The 24105-nt window shown below is 37.4% G+C and overlaps 1 protein-coding gene across 1 annotated transcript in view; it reads left to right on the top strand.

Moving 5' to 3' along the window:
• LOC105394806 (neuroendocrine convertase 1) overlaps positions 1–23750 on the top strand; it is a 65590-nt gene extending 41840 nt beyond the window's left edge. Inside the window, exons 13-15 of the mRNA XM_038115587.2 lie at positions 22632–22795; positions 23012–23145; positions 23232–23750. Coding sequence (XP_037971515.2) covers positions 22632–22795; positions 23012–23145; positions 23232–23486 — 553 coding nt within the window. The 3' untranslated portion in view covers positions 23487–23750. The remainder of the gene's footprint in view (positions 1–22631; positions 22796–23011; positions 23146–23231) is intronic.
• The last annotated feature ends 355 nt before the right edge of the window (positions 23751–24105 follow it).

Raw genomic sequence — 24105 nt, 5'->3', positions numbered from 1 at the left:
CTGAAATTAATTTACAGTTATCCATAATCATTTACTTAAATTCGAATGATTCAGCACCTAGCTAGACTCTTCAACTACCTGTGTGATTTTTTTCAAGGCTGTAGAGCATCATTTACTACATAATTCTATGACAATGCCAACCCTCGATTCCCTATTGCAGACCCTTAAATCGGTACCATGAATCGCAAAGATCGTTCTAGTAGCGTAACTACTATAACTGTACCCCTGCTCCACAGTCAACTTTCATACAAACTAAAGCTTAGTAAAAGGTCTCAAGGTATTGGATTCCACAATAACGAACCAGTACAGTTGACCCTGCTACTGCTTGTTTTCTCATAGTGAGTTTATATTTATAACGTCGCGTCTCAGTAGCGAAGCTCTTGTTCATTGGCCAGTAATGATTCACGAGAGGCGAAGGGATATGTCGCATTGCATGGTTTTTAAGCCGAGGGAAGTTTTATAAGTTGTGTTATAAGTTTGACAATAATAATTATAATGATTACGATTATTAACAACATTTTTTAACGGCCGCACCAATAAGATAAATGATTTCAGACTGAAAAAAATATTTTTGAAATAAAAATTAGCGTGGTGTTGCGTATAATATGAAGAGACAAACAACCATCGAAAAATAACTAGGTAGATAATAGTAGGTATGTCTTACTAGAATTTCCAGATGAGCCAGTCACCCCATGTGGCCTATTGTAAGTAGCCAAACACAATTCCACAACAAGTCCGCATGTGGCATTTGTCGACGGTGACGCCATCACGCCACCCTTCCCAGTCCCATCACCTGATGATTCATTCTTTAAATACTTTAATTTCATGTATTCCTAATACAATATTCGCTAACTGTCGACAAGACTCCTTTTAATCGGTACCACGAATCCATTTTAAAGAAACTAGGATAACTATACCCCTGCTACATAACCGACAGTCATACAAATTGTACTTGCCGCGAAGATCAATCCGTATTGGTGTCGACATGAACAGACCAGTGAAGTTGACCCAGCATCTGTTTAATTTATCTTACTCAGTGAATGGTGACGTCTCAGTATCGAAGATCTCCATCACTGGCCGGTTGTTGTGCCAACGAGAAACGATAGCTGTACTACCACATAAAACTTTAAATACTGTGTAACAAGTGTCTAAAACGAAATTTGACAGATTTTGTAGGTGTTTCACAGCACTAAATTAACATCTTTTAAATACTGTCTAAGTTTTTGTGGTAAGGCCCCATGTATTTATTTATTTTCTAGAGATTTTCTGATAGAATCATCAACGAAAAAGTGTTTATTTTTATAACTTCCACACCCTATCTACATTTAATTTGTACCTGCTTCCCGCCAAAATATCTGTTTCATTTATCAAATAATTTTTAAATTCATGCGCTCCTAGTACAGCATTCGTTAACTATCGACACGACTGTCTCTAAAATCGGTATTATGAATCGCAAAGATCGTTCTAGTAGCGTAACCACTGTAACTGGGCCTCAAGTCTGCTATTGGTTATAAAAAATATCAATGCAGATATCCTATAGAGACTCAATAGAGACTCCATTGTGATTGGCCCAAAAACGGTAGTCCCTACGACTCACGGCCAGTCTCGATAAAATATAAATGCTATTGACACAGAGTGATCGTGACGTCATCTTGGCATATTATCAGTGTTGCCGCTTTTGTTAGAATTGTAAAGCCAGCATGCACGGATCGTCCGACTTGGGCTTAATTTGAAGATTTTTCACACTATTTATTTAAAAGTATAACTGTTTTATCTGATTCGATGCTTTTTAAAATCAATAAAAGACGTGTTATGGCATTTAAATATATTTTTCATATATTAAACTGGCTGTATAATTAAGACCATAGGCAAAAAAAAAACTCTATTGTCGTGTCGATTTGTTTGTTACACAGAGTAGGTAATATATATGGTTTTGTTTCTTATGTCAACTTTAACATTGTATCGTTTTGTTTTGTTTCGGTTTTCTCTGTTAGTTGTGGATAAAAAAACATACAGACGAATTCGTTCATTTCCCTGTTGAAAAGTGATCTCTTCGCGAAATTATCGCAAATATGGATTATTTATCGATGAATGTGCAGTTGTGCACGCTTTGAAAGCTGAATTAAGGAAAAGAGGCGCATAAATAAGCGGTCTCAAAGAGCACCTAATTCGGAGGTTAGTTTGTTTACTGTTTACAAACTTATTTTTTACCAAATGTATGCTTGTTTGCTTAGATAACAGTTATGTTTTTTCTTTTTACAGACACCAAGACTATGACCGTAACAGTAACTTGGTTGGAAACGTAGAGGACAGCATCATACAACAAAATGATTCAGTGTATACTGTTGAGTGGCCTTCAGAAACTTTGTATAGCAGTGTGAACACTAAAAATTAAACTCCAGATCTAGATATTGTCACCAATGAGTAACTACTTTGGAATTTATGCACAGTGTACGGTGGCCTGCGCCTAAAAGTATCCAGGCGGAGTTTTTAAAATAGCGATCCCTGATGATGAAGGGACCAGCTACATCTGTTATAAATCCGGGGACGTGTTGTGTGTGATGTGTGTAGCAGTGGTGTTTATGTGGATGTGCTTGAGCAGCATGTGAGCTTGAGATCGCTATTTTAAAATCTCCGCCTGTATACTTTTAGGCGCAGGCCACCGTACATACCATCGCTCTTACGGTGAATGAAAACATCGTGATAAAACCTGCATATCTAGATTTTCGAACCCACAAACCTGCAGAGGACCAGCGTGGTAGGAAATGGTCCAAGCTTAGGAGTGGAGTTTAGACCTTAAGGCGATATGCACAAAGGCTCCATTCGAGTGAGCTAGGTGCAGGTACTGACACCCTCACAAATAATAGAATACTTAGTATACTATACTACCATTATTTAGTTTCAACTAACAACTCAACCAGCATTCATTGTGTGGATTACTAATGTGTTATATTTTTTGTATAGCAGTGTGTTTAAACGGAAAGGATAAATAAAAGTTAAATCAGTGTGTAACTCTTTTATTTTTATTGTATTTATTAAATGCCTAATCCATATTTACATTATGTTCTTTCTGAAATTGGTTATAATGATTTTCACAAACACGAGATTGTCGGATAATAATTATTTCACAAGCCACTGTTTTAGAACAGTTTTATTACTTGGTAACATATGTCCTCCTTTTCTTTCCGAACATAACGGATCTGCACAACAATGCGGGATAGTAACTCGATATGATGATAGTTATTTTATAATTAATAAGCTTATAAGATTCAAGATTTTAAAACTTTATTGAGAACCTGCTCCTTTTTTCGGAGTATGTTAAAAATATGGCTAAGAGAATAATGCAATGAGTATCTGAAACGTATAATAAGTATACCTAAGTATTAGATAGTCTTCTACCATCCAGTTCAGAACAATTTTTTGCCAAATTATAGACGGCTCCAAACCTTCATAGATATACCATCTTTCCTGCGTTCTTTGGCTATCAGGGGAGTTAAATCCGCGGCAATCTCCTTCACCACATGCTTACTGAGGCGAAATGTCCTCACAAACTCCGAGTCCGGCAAACTCACGAGAGGATCGACATTCCGGCTCATGAAGGCGCGATTTCGACGCCGCTCCTTCAACTCCCGCCGACCTCTGTCCACTCTGTCTGCTAATATTAGCATTTCCCACCGCAAATTTAAATTATAATTCCGATCCATTATGACAACATCTGAATAATACGTGTATATTAGGTGTATCTGCTCAATGGCCTCAGAATGGTAATTTTTGACAGATAAACCGTAATGAAGCAACTGACGGAAACGTCAATAAATAGTGGACTACGCAAATTGTCACCCGAGAGACGATATCGGTGTGGCACTTGTCAGTGGACTAGCGTGTTGTTCAATGTAATATGAGTGGCTTCATGGTGGCTTCCATCCAACTTCCATCGAGCTGACACTATGGTCTTAAAAAATACAAGACTGCCAAATGTGTAATTTTGCGCTGTCGACATACAATCGACATACAATTATACTCTAATGCATTTAGTAGACTTGGGGCCCTGTACCCCTGCTCCACAGCCCTTTCATACAAACTAATGCTTAGTAAAGGTCTCAAGGTATTGGATTCGACATTGACGAACCAGTAAAGTTGACCTTGCAACTGCTTGTTTTCTCATAGTGAGTGTATGGCGTCGTCTCAGTAGCGAAGCTCTTGTTCATTGGCCAGTGATGCTTCACGAGAGGCGAAGGGATTTGTGACATGACATAATTATGTCTCGCATGGTTTTTAAGCGTAGGGAAGTTTTCAAAGTTGGACAGTGATGTTGATTCTGAGGGTCCAGCCAGACTCGTCCCATTCCACACTCGACCCGGCCACACGCGACCCGAATTTCTAAAATACGATTAGGTCTAGGTACTTTTGTTGAAATGTATGAAATGTACTGTCAGCCACAAGAGTTTTTTTACTGAAATTATAGTTAGGTGTTTTATGTGCTGATTAATTCAAACAAAAGTAATAATTTGTACTTTTAATCATTTATTTATCATTTTCTATAAACATTATTAGTAGGTTACACATGTTTTGAATTATAAACGTAATAAGTAATAATAAATATTAACAAAATAAGTAACTATTAATAATTATGTGTGCTAAAATCACAGTTACACATAATATCTTTACAATGAATTATGTATAAAATCCTTTTTATAAAATCCGTTTGCTGTTTATAAAATTATAATTACTTCGCAGTAGCCCTTGCTTATCAAATGCATAAATTACAATACAAGTAAGTGCGCGAAAGAGATGGATGCAGGCCATACAAATCTTGACAATTGTTATCGATAACCCGTTTATTTCAGGCTAAAACAATGAGAAGGGTAAACTACCTCTCTCTGTTACTGAGGTCAAACTTTGGCTAGTTTAGTCAACATATTTCTTAAACTTAAGTGATAATCACTTTATATGCAATCAATAAACATTTTCTGTCGACTGTACTTTGCGATAAGAAAAAAAATACAAACAAAAATGAAACTTATCGAAATTATGAAATTCGGGTCGAGTGTGGCCGGGTCGAGTCGAGTGTGGAATGGGACGAGTCTGGCTGGACCCGATTCTGAAGGCAGAAATTCTAATTTTAACGCTGTCAAACTAAAAAATTTGCTAGCATAAAATGACATTTACGGAAACAGTCATAGAGTCGAATTTAGAACAAAGAAATTAAGGTTTTGACAGCATTAAAATTAGAATTTCCGCCTTCAGAATCGGCATCAGTGATAATTATAATGATTACAATTTTAAAATTATTAACAACCAGTTTTATCGGCCGAACCGATAAGATATGGTTTAAGCCTATTTATTTTTTCAACCAAAAATATTGTGTGTATGTAGGTATTATGTATATGTATGTATGACGTTCTGTTTCGTTTTCATATTTATGTATTTATGTCGAAAAATACCTAGGTAGGTCCTACAAGTGTTTCCATTCTAGTTTAGCCTCATTAGCCAGTCACCCTACGCGGCCTATTGTAAGTTGTTAACCACAAATCCACAACACGATCATACGTGCGAATTCGCATTGTTGACCATGACGCCACCCTGCTCCGCCCCATTCATCACCAGATGCTTCATTCTTTAAATACTTCTTTGATTTCATGTACTCCTATAATATATATTATAGTATATCATTCGTTAACTGTCGACAAGACTCCTTTAAATCGGTACTATGAATCGCAAAGATCGTTCTAGTAACGTAACTGTCGCAGGCAACTGGTTTAATCTCCTGTTTGATTAAACCGCTAGCCCGTTCATTGGATGACGCTATTCAGTTGTATGACTAGGCCGAACGTTGATTGTACAAGCGTCACAAAACGTCCAACTAGTTAGCGGACTTAAAATCAGTCAGGTGGTGAATAAAACAAATATGGCGTCTAACAGCGAACAGCTGACACAAAAAGCACTTGTATTGTTATTTTTTTGCAAATAAATTAGCTTTAAAGTGCGTTATTTATGTTAAAATAGTGTGACAACATAGATTTACCTATTATTTCACCGCCGGCGGATAGTTTCAAAGAAAAAAATGTGCTGAAACTGGATAATTATGAACAACAATATCAAGGTACGTTTATTGTTATTGTTTAGTTAATTTGTGAGATGAGAGCTTTGTAACATAGTGTTTTTGTTGACTCTTGTCTGGTCATGTTCATCCTAACCAGACATTACAAAGTTGCTATACTATATCCCATTTAACGACTTCGCTGAATAACGTTCAGTCAAGACGTTGGACGTTACAGTCAACCACTTGACGAGTTGTTCTTTAGTCATTCAACTGAGTAGCGTCATCCAATGAACGGGCTAGCTGTTCAATCAAACAGGAGATTAAACCAGATGACTGCGACATATATATCAGTACTTTATACCTATAATATGAAGAGACAAACATACCATCGAAAAATAACTAGGTATGTGTTACTAGAATTTCCAGATTAGCCAGTCTCCCCATGTGGCCTATTGTAAGTTGCCAACCACAAGTCCACAACGAGTCCGCATGTGGCATTTGTTGATCATGACGTCATTCTTCCCAGTCCCATCACCTGATGCTTCATTCTTTAAATACCTTCATTTCATGTACTCCTAATACAACATTCGCTAACTGTCGACAAGCCTCCTTAAAATCGGTACCACGAATCCATTTTAACGCTACTAGTATAACTATACCCCTGCTACATAACCGACAGTCATACAAATTGTACTTGCCGCGAAGATCAATCCGTATTGGTGTCGACATGAACGGACCAGTGAAGTTGACCCAGCATCTGTTTATTTTCTCTTGCTCAGTGTATGGTGACGTCTCAGTATCGAAGGTCTCCATCACTGGCCGGTTGTTGCGTCAACGAGAAACGATAGCTGTACTACTACAAAAAACTTTAAATACTGTTTAACAAGTGTTTATAACGAAATTTGACAGATTTTGTAGGACTAAACAAATTTTAAATACTGTCTAAGTTTTTGTGGTAAGGCCCCATGTATTTACTTATTTTCTAGAGATTTTCTGATGGAATCCCCACCGAAAAAGTGTTTTTTTTATAACTTCCACATACCTACATTTACTTTGTATTTGTACCTCTGACTCCCAAACGCCGCGACCTATTTCCAGCCCGCCAATATCTGTTTCTTTTATCAAATACTTTTTAAATTCATGCGCTCCTAGTACAGCATTCGTTAACTATCGACATGGCTGTTTAAAGTCGGTTTTATGAATCGCAAAGATCGTTCTAGTAGCGTAACTACTATAACTGTACCCCTGCTCCACAGCCGACTTTCATACAAACTAATGCTTAGTATAGGTCTCATGGTATTGGATTCGACATTAACGAACCAGTAAATTTGACCCTGTAACTGCTTGTTTTCTCATAGTGACTGTATGGCGTCGTCTCAGTAGCGAAGCTCTTGTTCATTGGCCAGTGATGCTTCACGAGAGGCGAAGGGATATGTCGCATGGTTTTTAAGCCTAGGGATGTTTTAGAAGTTGTATTATAAGTTTGACAATAATAATTATAATTATTACAATTATTAACATCAAGTTTTAACGGTCGAATCTGATAAAATTTCAATTCAAGCCTGAATTTTTTTTGTCTCGACCATACATTTATATTTTTTCATTTTCATAATTTTATTCAAACGCGATTTTTTAAATCTATTGAGCTTAAAAAGCGAAGCAGACCGTTGTATAATACCTAGAGTAGATAGTTTGGTCCTACTAGAATTTAAAGATTATTATTATTAGCCAATCATCCCACACGGCCTATTGTAAGTTGTTAACCACAAGATAAGTCTACAATCCACAAGGCAAGTTTTTATACCACGACCCTTTTCTCACCCGCGCAAATATTTGCATGGATGGAGGGACGTGCATGAAGTGTTTCTTTTTTAAATTCATGTGCTCCTAGTACTGCATTCGTTAACTATCGACACGACTGTTTAAAATCGGTACCATGAATCGCAAAGATCGTTCTAGTACCGTAACTACTATAACTGTACCCCTGCTCCACAGCCGACTTTCATACAAACTAATGCTTAGTAAAGGTCTCAAGATAGTGGATTCGACATTAACGAACCAGTAAAGTTGACCCGGCAACTGCTTGTATTCTCATAGTGAGTGTATGGCGTCGTCTCAGTAGCGAAGCTCTTGTTCATTGGCCAGTAATGCTTCACGAGAGACGAAGGGATATGTCGCATGGTTTTTAAGTCGAGGGAAGTTTTATAAGTTGTGTTATAAGTTTGACAATAATAATTACAATTTTTAACAAAAACTTTTAACGCCCGCACCGATAAGATATGGTTTAACAAGTGTTTAAAACTAAATTTGGCAGATTTTTTACGCGTTTGACAGCACTAAACATCTGTTAAATACTGTCTAAGTTTTTGTGGTAAGGCCCCATGTATTTATTTATTTTCTAGAGATTTGCTGATGGAATCCCCAACGAAAAAGTGTTTTTTTTATAACTTCCACATACCTTACCTATATTGCCTATATTTACTTTGTATTTGTACCTCTGCCTCCCAAACGCCGCGATCAGCCCGCCAACATCTGTTTCTTTTATAAATGCTTTTTAAATTCATGCGCTCCTAGTACTGCATTCGTTAACTATCGACACGACTGTCTAAAATCGGTATTATGAATCGCAAAGAACGTTCTAGTAGCGTAACTACTATAACTGTACCCCTGCTCCACAGCCAACTTTCATACAAACTAATGCTTAGTAAAGGTCTCAAGGTATTGGATTCGACATTGACGAACCAGTAAAGTTGACCCTGCAACTGCTTGTTTTCTCGAGTGAGTGTATGGCGTCGTCTCAGTAACGAAGGTCTTGTTCATTGGCCAGCAATGCTTCCCGAGAGGCGAAGGGATATGTCACATGGTTTTTAAGCCGTGGGAAGTTTTATAAGTTGTGTTATAAGTTTGACAATAATGGTTACCTACTATTATTACCTAATAAGTTTTAACGGCCGCAAAGATAAGATAATGGTTAACAAAAAAGTGTTATTTTTTAATAGCTTCGACATAATTTTAGTTATCTTTGTTAACCTATCTGCCTCCTAAACCACTGGACACTGGACGCATTCGAAATTTTACGCGTTTTACTACCACGGCCACAGAATAATAACTAGTACCAGTACTACCAGTTCACTTTGCCCAGCACGCCAATTCTGTTTCTTTTTTCAAATACTTTTTAAATGTATGTGCTCCTAGTACAACATTCGTTAACTGTCGACAAGACTCCTTTAAATCGGTACCATGAATCGCAAAGATCGTTCTAGTAACGTAACCACTATAACTGTACCCCTGCTCCACAGCCGACTTTCATACAAACTAATGCTTAGTAAAGGTCTCAAGGTATTGGATTCGACATTAACGAACCAGTAAAGTTGACCCTGCAACTGCTTGTTTTCTCATAGTGAGTGTATGGCGTCGTCTCAGTAACGAAGCTCTTGTTCATTGGCCAGCAATGCTTCATGAGATGAGAGGCGAAGGGATATGTCGCATGGTTTTAAAAGCCTAGGGATGTTTTAGAAGTTGTATTATAAGTTTGTCAATAATTATAATGATTACGATTTTTAACAATAAGTTTTAACGGCCTCAACGATAAGATATGGTTTCAGCCTGAAAAAAATATTGTTTCCAATAAAAAATAGTGTCGTGTTCATACATCAGTACTTAGGTACTTACTACTTATACCTATAATATGAAGAGACAAACAGACTAGGGCGTGCAAAACCGGAAGGTTTTCAAAACCGGTTTTGAATTTTCGGTTTTCAGCCTCAAAACCGGGTAACCGGTTTTTCACCGGTTTTGATATTACTTATATATTTTTTGTCATACAGTACTAATTAAACAAGGAACCCATATTCTTAGATAGAGATATCCACAAAACATACGAATAAAACATTTTTTATGATATACTTACCTGTTTTTAATCAACCATATGACAAATTAATAATTTAGTGAACAGGAAAAAAAGTTAAATAAGAATTATCATAGTACCCACTGTTATCACATCTACAAAAAGTGTGTGGCACCTTAATGGTGTTTTTATATCGTTCTGTTATCATCAATAATTGTATATTTTAAACATACGGGCAGATTTTGAAAAAAAAACATTTATCGTCTGATTCTTACGACTACTCTATAGTAGCAGTAAGATGATGAGTGTTTTTTTGATGTATTACAGATTTGTTCATATCAACGCAACGAAAGAAAGCCTAACTCATGATGGACACGACTGCATTTGTTTTGACGTCCTCAACACTTCATGAAAAAAGTCCATAACGTCGAATACAGTCCCCGCACTTGGCCTAATTATATTTTCAACAACGGTCAATGCAGTCCTGTTTTACCTAGAGATTGTATGAAGGTGGTCTTGTTGTGCTTTATAGGGCAAGATTTCAACGTTATAATTATGTGCACCCAGAGTACCTTTTTTTCACACAGCAATAAGTTTTCATACAGCAAAAAGTGTGAACTCACACGCACACATCCGTCACTGACGTCGTGTTTGCTTTAGGCCTTGGTCTCCTATTTACGCCGTAGGTCGCGTCCGGCGTCACGCCGTAGGCCGCGTCACGATGCTCACTATAGAAATGTACTGATGCGGTCTCCCTCACACGCCGACGTTGGCGCGTAGACATAATGAGCATTGTGACGCGGCCTACGGCGGTGACACTTGACGCGACCTACGGAGTAAATAGGAGACCCGGGCCTTACTGCGCCTAGGCAGAGTGCCGGCATGTGCATCAGAAAATCGTCACTCAATTTCCATACAATATTTTAGTGCTTTTTATGAGTTTCACCATTAATCTAGTGTCCATCAGTGTGCCAACCGATATACAAATTCTTTTATTTTTAGAGTTTATGGGTTGAACTTCTAATGTATGTAAAAAAGTATATAAAAATACGATCAAAACCGCTGAAAACCCGGTTTTCGGTTTCCGGTTTTGAACTCTCAAAACCGGTTATGAAAAACCGTGAAATATTGTCCGATTAACCGGTTTTCGGAAAAACCGGTTAACCGGTTTTGCACGCCCTAAAACAGACCATCGAAAAAACTCTTAACCCTTTACTTCATACGAAGCCATAAATGGCTCTTGGAATTTAATATTGTAAGGGGTTCGGGTAGAAATGAAAATCAAGATCTACTAAAACAAAGATATGTATATTATCGTTCACCAATTAAACATATAACATACAGCTGTCAACAAGGAAACTATAGACTAATACTAGTAATACTAACTCTAAATAGCTCGATTTATTATAATACCTAATCCCTACACTATAACTCAAATAGTAAGCCTTGCAAAATTATTAAGCCATTGAAATAGCGAGTTAACAAAATATAGCACGTTGACAAAATATAGCAGTTTAACAAAATATAGCAACTTAGCAAAAAATAGCAACTTAGCAGTAAGCTATGAAAATGAAATGAAATGCAAGCTTGTGAACCAATGAATATGATTTGACAGAACAATAAAATGAAATCAAATGGTTACTTGTTTATACATAATAAAAGTTATTACTGTAACGCGAATTCGATGTAAATAATCTCAGAGAATTAACTAGGTATGATTTCTTTCGGTTAACTTTAAATGCAATACCTAACTGAATATAATAATTGGAAAAGCAACTTGCAACATTATGTATTTACTGAATATAAAACAAAATATTGTTTACGGAAAGCGTAAATTACATAAGTACCTACTGTTAAGAGAGAAGATAAAGAAATACATACAATGCGCGTAATAATCTAATAATCTGTATATGAGCCAAAGCGGAATGTAAACAAGTTAACTAAACGAAAGCGAAGCTTGTAATTATATAAAGCAAAGTACTGCTATTGCTAAAATAATCTATCATACAGCGGTAAGCGCTAATTAAAAGAAATAAGCCTAACTAGGAGTATAGTGACAATACGGTAAGATCCGCTGCAGATGCAAACTGACTGTCACAATACCCGTGAACCGTGTTAGCACGAGAAGTTGTACCGAAGTGTGCTCGGTAGCGACCGCTCATGTAAGACGACTGGCCGCTGGAGCCGGCCGCGGCCCTTATATACCGGAGCGACGAGCGTGGGGGCGAGGCGCGTAGGTACGGTGGATGCGTAGCGGTGACTCATGATGCGACTCGATGGTGTCGCGCGCGGATGGTATGAATTAGGTGTGTTACAGTCTCCCCCTCTGTCTCCGAAGACGTCCCGACGAGGAAGACAGATTGAAGGTTGTTGGTTCCTCTTCATCTTGACTTATTGCCAGCACCATCTGAAGACGAGGTGACTGGATTCTGCGTTCGTGGATGACCCCTTTGGCGGATGGGTCGGCTGGCTGCAGTAGTGGCGCAGCTGATGGTCCACGAGGTGAACGCAGCACAGTACAGGCCCACGACTTTGTTATGAGCATGGGATCTGTAATTGGAGAATAACTTGTTGAATCTGATAAATCAGAAAAGGCCCCTCATGAAATGGGACTAAACTTTGCAAGCAACTTGAGCAGAAGTGATGAAAAACGACCATGAAAGATCAGCAATGAGGCGTATGCTTTATGGTGATTGAAGGTATGTGTACTCGATCTCCCCCTGCACTGATGCTTCTCTATCGACACAAAATCTGCACTTGGCTTTGTTTGCAGTAAGACTGTATTCTTTCAGTGTGTCAAAGACTTCTTGCAGGTCTTTCAGGTGTTGGTGGAATGTGGGTGAAAGGCACACTAAGCAATCCAAGCTAACCACCAGATGGATGTGACTTAAAGAGATACGGAATTTATCCATTAGTCTCTGGATTGTAGATGGCGCATTTCGCAATCCTAAGGGCATCCTCAGGAACTTGAACATCCCGAAAGGGGTGATGAAGGTTGTCTTGATTTGATCCTCTTCTCGAAGTGCCAGTTGCCAGTGGTGCACGCTCGAACGTAAATCTATGGTAGTCATAAAAGGCATTTGTCTGGCATCATGTAGTAGTTGTTGGTCGAGTTTAGGCAGTGGATAGATATCTGGAATAGTTACTGCGTTCAACTGACGATAATCGATGCATACTCTCATGTCTCCTCCTTTCTTCGATACCATAACGGCTGGGGCTGACCATGGTGAAGCACACGGTTCAATAATCTTCTCGGACAACATCTTATCAATTTCAGTCTTCAGTGACTGAACTTCAGCAGGCGAAAACTTATAAGGAACTGCAGATATGGGCAAGTGGGTCCCTGTATCGATTACAAGTTCAGCCTGAGTTGATGGCTTCTGATTTGGAATGAAAACGTCTTCGTTTTGCTGCAGAAAGCGTTTCATTATCGGAAGTTGATCTTCTGTCATTGCGCTGTTCTCTGTAGAAATATCCATTGATGATATATCGGTAGAAGGAAACAGCGATTCGGAATGAGGGGATAGGACGACGTTCTGTTCTTCAATGTTCCTACATGCATCGGCATACAAACTATCCATGACAGGAGAGTGGCCATCGAACAGTACTATGCGCTGTTTCTTAGGTGGTGAAGACAGGTCGATCGGAATGAGTGGCCCATAAGGTTTTTCTTTCCTCTCTGATAGGAAGCCTGCGGGCGCTGCTCCAAGAAGATCCATTGGTGGTATGGATGCTTGCTCTGAGTGCAAAGTATCGTAACTTCTGTGGACGCTGGTTACTTCAGGTAATGGTCCAAACGATGGCATAGTACGGCTATCCGTAGCACTTGACTCAGGTAATTGTGGGGACTTCAAGTAGTCCGGTGTATACTGTAATGGAGATAACAGGTCCGGTATGGCAGTATCAGTCCTTATAATACCCATGACCATATCCATATCATCATCTTCTTCATCCAGTTCATACACTTTATTGGGTTCTTCATCGAAAGTGAATGTCATCTGTGGTAGATTCAGCACCATCCTGGCCTCTTGAATGAATCCAACTCCAAGCAGTGTCCTGTTGTCTCTTGAGTTAGGAAAAATGATAAAGGATGTTGGGATAACTTTACCATAAATCGTGACAGGAGCTTTGACGGTAAGTATTCTTTGGCGTTTAGCAATACCATCTGCAAGGGTTATGTACATGACTTCCTCTTTGAACGCATACCCATTCTTCTCTAGACATTTGTAAAGGCTGTAGGATGCAACGCTGGATTTTGCACAGGTGTCCACATGCGCTTTACCTTTGACTCCACCAATCTTGACAGTAACCACTGGACGCAGGTGTACTTCAGTTTGGGAATGGAGGGAACAGAAACTTATATCATTCATGACGGTTTCTTTCTTCTTTTGGCAACACTTCGTGCAACGGCTTCGAACGACACCGGGTTCTCCACACCCGTAACACGAAAATGTCGGCTTATTCAGGGGAGCAGTTTCAGCAACAGCAGCTGTGTCTCAGAATGAGGTACTCGTTGTCCCATTTCATCAGCTCTGAGTCGTTTGCGACATATTTCATACGTATGCCCAAATGATCTGCAAAAATTACAACGAGAACGCGCTTTCTTCTGCTTGTAATCTTGCTTCGATTCGACTGTACTGGCATCATCTCTCTCAGACAGATTCCTTTCGATATCTCTTGCCTTCATAAGGAGCTCATCGAATGAGGAAATGCTGTTGCGTGATATCTTTTCACGAATCTCGAACCGTATCTGTCCAAATACCAAATCAATTTGTTGTTGATCGGAATGGGTCGGTTTCGGTAACTGTGCTAACAATGCACGTTTTTCTGCTACAAAGATTTCTGTAGGCGTTTGCGAGTCCTGCTTGATTTCGATGATCTCTTGGTAGATCTTATAGGCCATCTTCTTTGGCGCAAATGTGCTACGTAAACGATCCGTGAAATCTTTCCATGTTAGGACGTTATCTTTACTACCTTGCCACCAAATTGCTGCATCGTCAGTCAATATTAGTGGGAGGCCTGCCAGCGCAAGTGCATCATCCAACTTTTCTACTTCTTTGAAAGTGTTGACGGCGGCCAAAAATGACTCAACCTGGGATGATTCTCTTATTCCTGAAAACCTGGCAGTGCAACTCGTGAAGGTCTTCAATGTTCTGGTAGGACTGGCGCTTGAAATGCCGGTCATCACAGTAGTTAGGAGTTCTTTAAACTGAGTATCTGACATGCTAATGCTCGATTTTGGCTTTTCATCGGCTTTCTGAGCCATCCTAGCTACTCGTACTGGTAAAGGCCTAAGTTTCTCGAGTGACAGCTCCACGTTGGATCGCCAATTTGTAAGGGGTTCGAGTAGAAATGAAAATCAAGATCTACTAAAACAAAGATATGTATATTATCGTTCACCAATTAAACATATAACATACAGCTGTCAACAAGGAAACTATAGACTAATACTAGTAATACTAACTCTAAATAGCTCGATTTATTATAATACCTAATCCCTACACTATAACTCAAATAGTAAGCCTTGCAAAATTATTAAGCCATTGAAATAGCGAGTTAACAAAATATAGCACGTTGACAAAATATAGCAGTTTAACAAAATATAGCAACTTAGCAAAAAATAGCAACTTAGCAGTAAGCTATGAAAATGAAATGAAATGCAAGCTTGTGAACCAATGAATATGATTTGACAGAACAATAAAATGAAATCAAATGGTTACTTGTTTATACATAATAAAAGTTATTACTGTAACGCGAATTCGATGTAAATAATCTCAGAGAATTAACTAGGTATGATTTCTTTCGGTTAACTTTAAATGCAATACCTAACTGAATATAATAATTGGAAAAGCAACTTGCAACATTATGTATTTACTGAATATAAAACAAAATATTGTTTACGGAAAGCGTAAATTACATAAGTACCTACTGTTAAGAGAGAAGATAAAGAAATACCTACAATGCGCGTAATAATCTAATAATCTGTATATGAGCCAAAGCGGAATGTAAACAAGTTAACTAAACGAAAGCGAAGCTTGTAATTATATAAAGCAAAGTACTGCTATTGCTAAAATAATCTATCATACAGCGGTAAGCGCTAATTAAAAGAAATAAGCCTAACTAGGAGTATAGTGACAATACGGTAAGATCCACTGCAGATGCAAACTGACTGTCACAATACCCGTGAACCGTGTTAGCACGAGAAGTTGTACCGAAGTGTGCTCGGTAGCGACCGCTCATGTAAGACGACTGGCCGCTGGAGCCGGCCGCGGCCCTTATATACCGGAGCGACGAGCGTGGGGGCGAGGCGCGTAGGTACGGTGGATGCGTAGCGGTGACTCATGATGCGACTCGATGGTGTCGCGCGCGGATGGTATGAATTAGGTGTGTTACAATATTTTATTCTACCCCAACCAAAAAAAATATTTAAAAAATGATATCGCTATTCTTTTGGTCACTTCTTTGTTTATATAAACATATTTTTTTTGTCCATGGTATGTGTCATCTGCGAATATAATCGCAACTTATCCCAGGTGCAGTGATTGCTTTCTGTGAATGTGATTTTTCTGAAACTTTGAAAATCTGCAAAAAATATAAAAAGTACGTTGTTGGTAGTAAAAAAAATGTTTTCTTTTTGTGCATACCTTATATTTTCTGGAACTTGTCAATTAATTAATTATTATTAGTTTTATATATCTTATTTTCTCAATTATCTGAGAAAGCCATTTCTGGCTTCCTATGCGTTGAAGCTATAATATTTATGCCAGAAATGGCTTCCTATGCACTCGTACATACTAACTAGATTTTTAACCTATCTTTTCAGAATAAATACTTCGCTTATTTATACCTAAAAAAATATAATACCTGATGTTGACTCCTTACGTAATTTCACTAATGACTTATTTTCCAAATTTTAAAATATACTAATTAACTAAATTTACTTGTATTATTTAAATATATAAATATGTTCTGATTTAATAATAATTTGTCACTGATAAATTGCTGATCCGAAAAAAGAGCTGTAATAAAGCAATTCAGGAATTGTGATAGTATTTATTTGCCTCCTGCAGTAGTCCAGCTACCATATCCCAGGATAGATGGCAAGGGAGACTCCTCAATGTTATCAAATGCTAGCAGAACAGACAATCTTACAGGTAGACACGAATCTCCTGGACCATCCCAAAAAAAAGGTTAAACTGTACCTGTAGAGATGAGGACCTGCTTTAGCTGTGTTTGAATTTGATAGAAACAAACAGAATTAACCATTTTTCAATCCAATTATGAAAAGTTTATAGTTTTGGTATGTCTAATCAGAAAATTAATTATATGAAATATTTTCACAAAAACTGATATCTGTCTATGTAGTGCATGGGAAGCCATAAATGGCATAGATATACCAAGTACCAGTGCATACGAAGCCATTTCTGGCTCCTAATTTTTTTTTCTAAACTAAAGTAGCTAAATTTTTTTTTTACTTAAAAATGTCGTTATTATCCCTTATTAAACGATATTCAAGTAAAAAATATTTTTTATCTCAATCCCTTCATAATTCATGCAGTAGAGGGTTAAAAAATAACTAGGTATGTAAGTATCTCTTATAGTCCAGTCAATAAATGACTCAAAATTAGGTGTAGAGTGCGTGAGCAGGTAACTAAGCGATTCCTTCAGAAACTTGTTCAGGGGGCTTAGGTTGTTAACATACCAAAAGTCCTGACTCCTAGGTGATGAGCGGGGGGGAGGAGGGGGGGATAAAGGTACGAATTTTTGGTTTTTAGCTTATATCTTGAAAACGGTGCATCGGAGAGAAATATTTTCAACTAATGAAATAAAGTTCTTAAAATTATCTAAAACTTTTATATCATATGTTTTTGTCTAATTCCTAACCGTTTTCGAGCTATTACCCTCGGAAAAAGTTGAAATTTACAAGAAAAATGTATTCATGTCAAAACATTCATAAACATTGCATCATATTGTCTAAACCTATTGATAAATGAAAAAAATGAATAGAAAAGAAGTTGTACATTTTTAAATTCCCTTTTAGAATATATATACATATGCTGGTTAATGTCCAACCCACCTAAAGGTACAGCTATTTTACTCACACTTAACCTTACTAATTCGGTGAGCTGTGTCAGTGACTTTACCAAAATGCAAGTTTAAAATACCTCTAACTTTAGGCGGGTTGGACATTGACCAGCATATGTAATATATTCTAAAAGGGAATAAAAAAATCTACAACTTCTTTCCTCTTAATTTTTTTCGTTTATGAATTGGTTAAGACAATATGATGCAATGTTTATGAATTTTTTGACATGAATACTTTACTTGTAAATTTCAATTTTTTCCGTGGGTAATAGCTCGAAAACGGTTAGTAATTAGAAAAAAACATATGGTATAAAAGTTTTAGATAATTTTAAGACCTCCATTTTAGTAGTTTATAATATTTCTCTCCGATGCACCGTTTTTGAGATATAAGCAAAAAACCAAAAAATCGTATCTTTATCCCCCCCTCCTCCCCCCCGCTCATCACCTAGGAGTCAGGACTTTTGGTATGTTAACAACCTAAGCCCCCTGAACAAGTTTCTGAAGGAATCGCTGAGTTACCTGCTCACGCACTCTACAGTACTCTACACCTCATTCCTTGACTGGACTATTACTAGAATTTCCAGATTAGCCAGTCACCCCAAGTGGCCTATTGTAAGTTGCCAACCACAAGTCCACAACGAGACCGCATGTGACAATTGTAGACCACGCCACCCTTCCCAGACCCATCACCTGATGCTTCATTCTTTAAATACTTTAATTTCATGTATTCCTAGTACAACATTCGGTAACTGTCGACAAGACTCCCTTTAAATCGGTACCACGAATCCATTTTAACGTAACTAGTATAACTATACCCCTGCTACATAACCGACAGTCATACAAATTGTACTTGCCGCGAAGATCAATCCGTATTGGTGTCGACATGAACGGACCAGTGAAGTTGACCCAGCATCTGTTTATTTTCTCTTACTGAGTGTATGGTGACGTCTCAGTATCGAAGGTCTCCATCACTGGCCGGTTGTTGTGTCAACGAGAAACGATAGCTGTACTAGCACATAAAACTTTAAATACTGTGTAACAAGTGTTTATAACGAAATTTGACAGATTTTGTAGGCGTTTCACAGCACTAAACAAATTTTAAATACTGTCTAAGTTTTTGTGGTAAGGCCCCATGTATTTATTTATTTTCTAGAGATTTTCTGATGGAATCACCAACGAAAAAGTGTTTTTTTTTATAATTTCCACACCCTATCTACATTTAATTTGTTCCTGCTTCCCAAAAACGCCGCGACCTATTTCCAGCCAATATCTGTTTCTTTTATCAAATCCTAATCCTAACTAATATTATAAATGCGAAAGTAACTGTGTCTGTCTGTCTGTCTGTTACTCTTTCACGCCAAAACTACTGAACGGATTTGAATGAAATTTGGTATACATACGGTCTAGACCCTGGGAAAGAACATAGGATACTTTTTATCCCGGAATTCCCACGGGAAAACTTTTTAAGGCGAAGCGAAGCGCGCGGGAACAGCTAGTACTTTTTAAATTCATGCGCTCCTAGTACAGCATTCGTTAACTATCGACACGACTGTCGAAAATCGGTATTATGAATCGCAAAGATCGTTCTAGTAGCGTAACCACTATAACTGTACCCCTGCTCCACAGCCGACTTTCATACAAACTAATGCTTAGTAAAGGTCTCAAGGTATTGGATTCGACATTGACGAACCAGTAAAGTTGACCTTGCAACTGCTTGTTTTCTCATAGTGAGTGTATGGCGTCGTCTCAGTAACGAAGCTCTTGTTCATTGGCCAGCAATGCTTTTACGAGAGGCGAAGGGATATAATATTATGTCGCATGGTTTTTAAGCCGTGGGAAGTTTTATAGGTTGTGTTATAAGTTTGACAATATGATTACAATATTTACAATTATTTAAAGCAAGTTTTAACGATAAGATTTTGTTTAGGTGTGAAAAAAAGAGTCTCATCCAAAAATATTGTGTGTGTGTGTGCGTTGTAGTGATGTAACGAATATTCGCATTCGCATTCGCATTCGCGAATATTCGCATTTTTTTGGATATTCGCATTCGCATTCGCATTCGCAAAATTTTGTGCGAATGTTTGCGAATATCTGTACTTATTAAAAAACTATTTGAAAATAATGGTAGATGGGTTAACAAAATCTAAATCCATTCGTCTATAACCTTTTTATTACAAATTACCCTGTTAATAACATTTCCAGTCTTACTTTATCATTTGGTATTATTTATTTACTTTGGGAAATGAAACTTTACATATTATAGTTAATAGTTTCATAAGACCTAAACATAATAAAAAAGCTTATTTTGACAGTATAGACGGTTATTTGCAAGTAGACCTGATCCTTTCAGGAGGTGATAGAGGAAGGCCTTTTTCAGTCGATTGAACCCTATATTGCATTATCCAAAACTTAACCATTTCTAAAATATTTAATATTTAAGTTTTTTTTATTTTTTTGTCAAATTGTTATGCTTAACACCGAAAATAAAAAAAACTAGCCATATTTCAATATTTTTTTAGTTGTTTTGCATAAAAAAGTGTAAAATAATCAAATGTGCATTAATTGACTTAAATAAGACATAATACTTACCTCAAAAGAGGTAAACATTTTTTTTTAATATTCACAACGTAAAAAAAAGTTTAATTTAAAAAGAATATCATACGACAATTTTTTACGCACTTCAGCTTTAAAACATTATCAACTTATAAGCTTCCAAATAAGATATTTCAATATCAAATCGATTTAGGTATCACCAACATTGTGAAAAAGTGTGATTGTTTTCAGTCCTGTTGACTTTAGTATGGAAACCTCTATTGAGTTTTCTCCGATTTCTCTGGTTGTTTTGGCCATATCTTAGTGATACCTAAATCGTTTTGATATTGAAATATCTTATTTGAAAGCTTATAAGTTGACAATGTTTTTAAGCTGAAGTGCACAAAAAAATTGTCATATGACATTCTTTTTTAATTTAACTTATTTGTTTTTACGTTTTGAATATTTTTTTAATGTTTAACTATTTTGAGGTATTGTGTCTAATTTAAGTCATTTAATGCACATTTGATTTTTTTAATTAGTTAATTTTAGGTGTCACTTATTTATGCAAAACAACCAAAAAGCTATTGAAATAGTTTTTTTTTTATTTTCAGTTTTAAGCTTAAATTTTTGGAAAAACATAAAAAAAACTTACATATTCAATATGTTAGAAATGGTTAAGTTTCGGACAATGCATTATATGGTTCAATCGACTGAAAATGTCTTCCTCTATCACCTCTTGAAAGGATCAGGTCTACTTTACCAATAACCCTGAAGTGTCAGAGCAAGACAGCCATAGATTTAAATATTTTAAATGTTTCGTGTAAGTCGTCCTCAGAAACCGCACACAGTCGCAATGTGTCGTAACAGTTACGGGTACGGGGCTAACTAAAGTGTACTTTAAAAAAAAAACTGCGACAATTATTGGCTAGTCTGATTCGGAATGCGTCTTGAACGGAATGTACCTCGTCCAGTACTAGATAGTCACCAAACCATGCAAATGGCCCCAAATTTTAACACAAACTGAATATTCGCATTCGCATTCGCATTCGCGAATGTCGATATCAGATATTCGCATTCGCATTCGCATTCGCGAATGTCCAAAAACACACATTCGTTACATCACTAGTGCGTTGTGTTGTGTTGTTTAAACATAAGTTAGTACCTATAATATGAAGAGTACTCCTGAGTCCGCGTAGTTCTATGTGGAGAGACAATAAAAAGTATAAAAACATTAAAAACTCACCCACGTATCAGTTATTATTCTGAGTAGACTGCCCTGCTGTATGATTATATGAACAGAATACTTTTCGAATTTCTGCACTCCTAGTACAACGTTCGCTTACTTTCAATGCGACTGTTCCAAATCGGTATTCTCGAGTCTTCCTATCGTCACCAGTGTAACCGTACCCCTGCTTCACATTACTTCGCCAGCCACATCCATATTGTTGTAGTTATCGAAACGGTCTACACTTTTGGTTGCGATCTCTACGCCCAGCTAAGTTGACCTCCTTGGTGATCGCTATTCCTTTGCCAGTGTATTGTAATATCTCAGTGGCGAAGATCTCGGTTGCTGGCCAGTTGGCGTTCTATCGCAAATGATTTAACCTTCTAAGCTTTATGCACGCCTAGTACAACGTTAGCAATGTTTCGATGGACGGCGCGGTGCAAAATGACACACCACACACTGTGTCAGTTGCCAGCCAAAGTTAAAACTAACTAACTCGCAGGCAACTAACAGTGAACTTTGCACTTTTTAGGTCGTTAGGTACAGGATTAGAATAAAATTAAGTAACTAATTTAACAACTGATAGTTTCTCATTAGGTACTTAAAATTGTATAACGTTACACTAACATGTTACACACCTACTTGGGAGAGACTGATGATGACAATGATTTTGATTAATGATGTTATTATTATTATTGATTGATATTATTACAGAGTAATTACTTTTCTGTAGAAAGGAATCGACCTCATAAATCCTGCCAAAGCTTCTTTAGGTTCCACCTCTCCAACTCCAACCTCTCCAACCGTATAACTAAATGATAAATGTACCTAGGTACTTATAAACTTTTCTCTTCATCTTTTGCTATGTTTTTTAGTGATCTTCATTTGTATTGCAGGTTGAACGAAAACGACAATTTGATCGAGACAGGAAAAACACAAGACGTTTATTTTGAGGTGCTCAACGACTGTTTGGTGAACTATGTGGAACACGTCCAACTGGTCGTGAGTCTCGCCTACAGTCGGCGCGGCGCTCTGCAGATCGGCCTCACATCGCCTCGAGGTACACACTTGCTGTAGTATTATGATATCCTGGTAGAATGTTCTCCGCATGTCGCTTGAAGGCCCTCTTTGTTTTGTGGACCGCGAATCTTGTTCACCCCCCGACAATAATAGAGGGCGTTGAAACTATCTCGAGGTAGCATCAAATAAGCGAATATTTTGACTACCTTTTAATTTTTTTTAGAAAATATAATAATTATAAATTCCCATCATACAGGTACAAAAATCCCGGTGCTTACCGCTCGTCCAAAAGATTCTTCGACGAATGGTTTTTCAGCATGGCCATTTAATTCAGTGGCTACTTGGGGAGAAAACCCTAAAGGCGCTTGGGTCGCTAGTTTTACTGATGAGGTAGGGAAATCAAAAGTTCAGATAATTTAAACATTTTACATAAATAAAATTAATAACAAATAATTAAATATGTACTAACTTCACAGTCAGACGAAGAGAACAGCGGCAAATTGGAATCTATCAAACTTATTATCCACGGAACCTACCAAATGCCCCATCACATGAGAAACGGGCCGAGAAGATATGACAACAACTACAGCTATCAACAGATATTCAACTACTTCAAGCAGTATGCGACTAACCTTAACACAGAAAATGATGAAAATGCCATGCCAACAGCTAATACCAATTACAAACAAATGCAAGATGAATTGCTGAGAGTACACCATAGAAACTATTAAAATATCTACTACTTATCTACTATGTCTATGTACCTTTTTGTATGTACCTACCACACTAAATGTAATCTATAAAATTCATTGATAAATTGTAATATGCCTTGCTTGTTGCAATTTCAAGTTCCTATTACATTCGTAATAATTGTATCTAGTCTGTTTGCTGACGTGTGGAAATATAAATAAAATCGTACTTATCTTGTACACTTGTATAAACACAATTTATGAGTTTATTTGACCTTCCTTAAAAACACACGGATACTAACGTCAGGGGCGCTAATATGTGTGTCCATTTCGCAAATCATTTATCGTTCAAGCTGTGCTAGAGTTTCCAATTTTCATCACTAGGATGTGTTTTGTTTTGGAGGTTCCGACTTCTCGGCCCTAGCTAGCGCTAGTAGTGTATTATTGAATTGAGATGATTCTTCACGATGTATGATTGCCTGGTACAACACCGGTGCTGTCCAACGGTTTATACTCCCACCGCATGCGACTTCCGGCTACGTTTGGCGGTAGCATCAGCTTTTTCAATAACAAATTTTATTGTTAACTACTACTAAAATGTAGAATTCAAAAAACGCAGATTTTGTCGTTTGTACGGTTCCAAATCAAAATTGAGTTTATA

The sequence above is a fragment of the Plutella xylostella genome, chromosome 21 (assembly GCF_932276165.1).
Source record: "Plutella xylostella chromosome 21, ilPluXylo3.1, whole genome shotgun sequence".
Lineage (NCBI taxonomy): Eukaryota > Metazoa > Arthropoda > Insecta > Lepidoptera > Plutellidae > Plutella > Plutella xylostella.
This window is presented reverse-complemented; position numbering and strand designations above follow the sequence as displayed.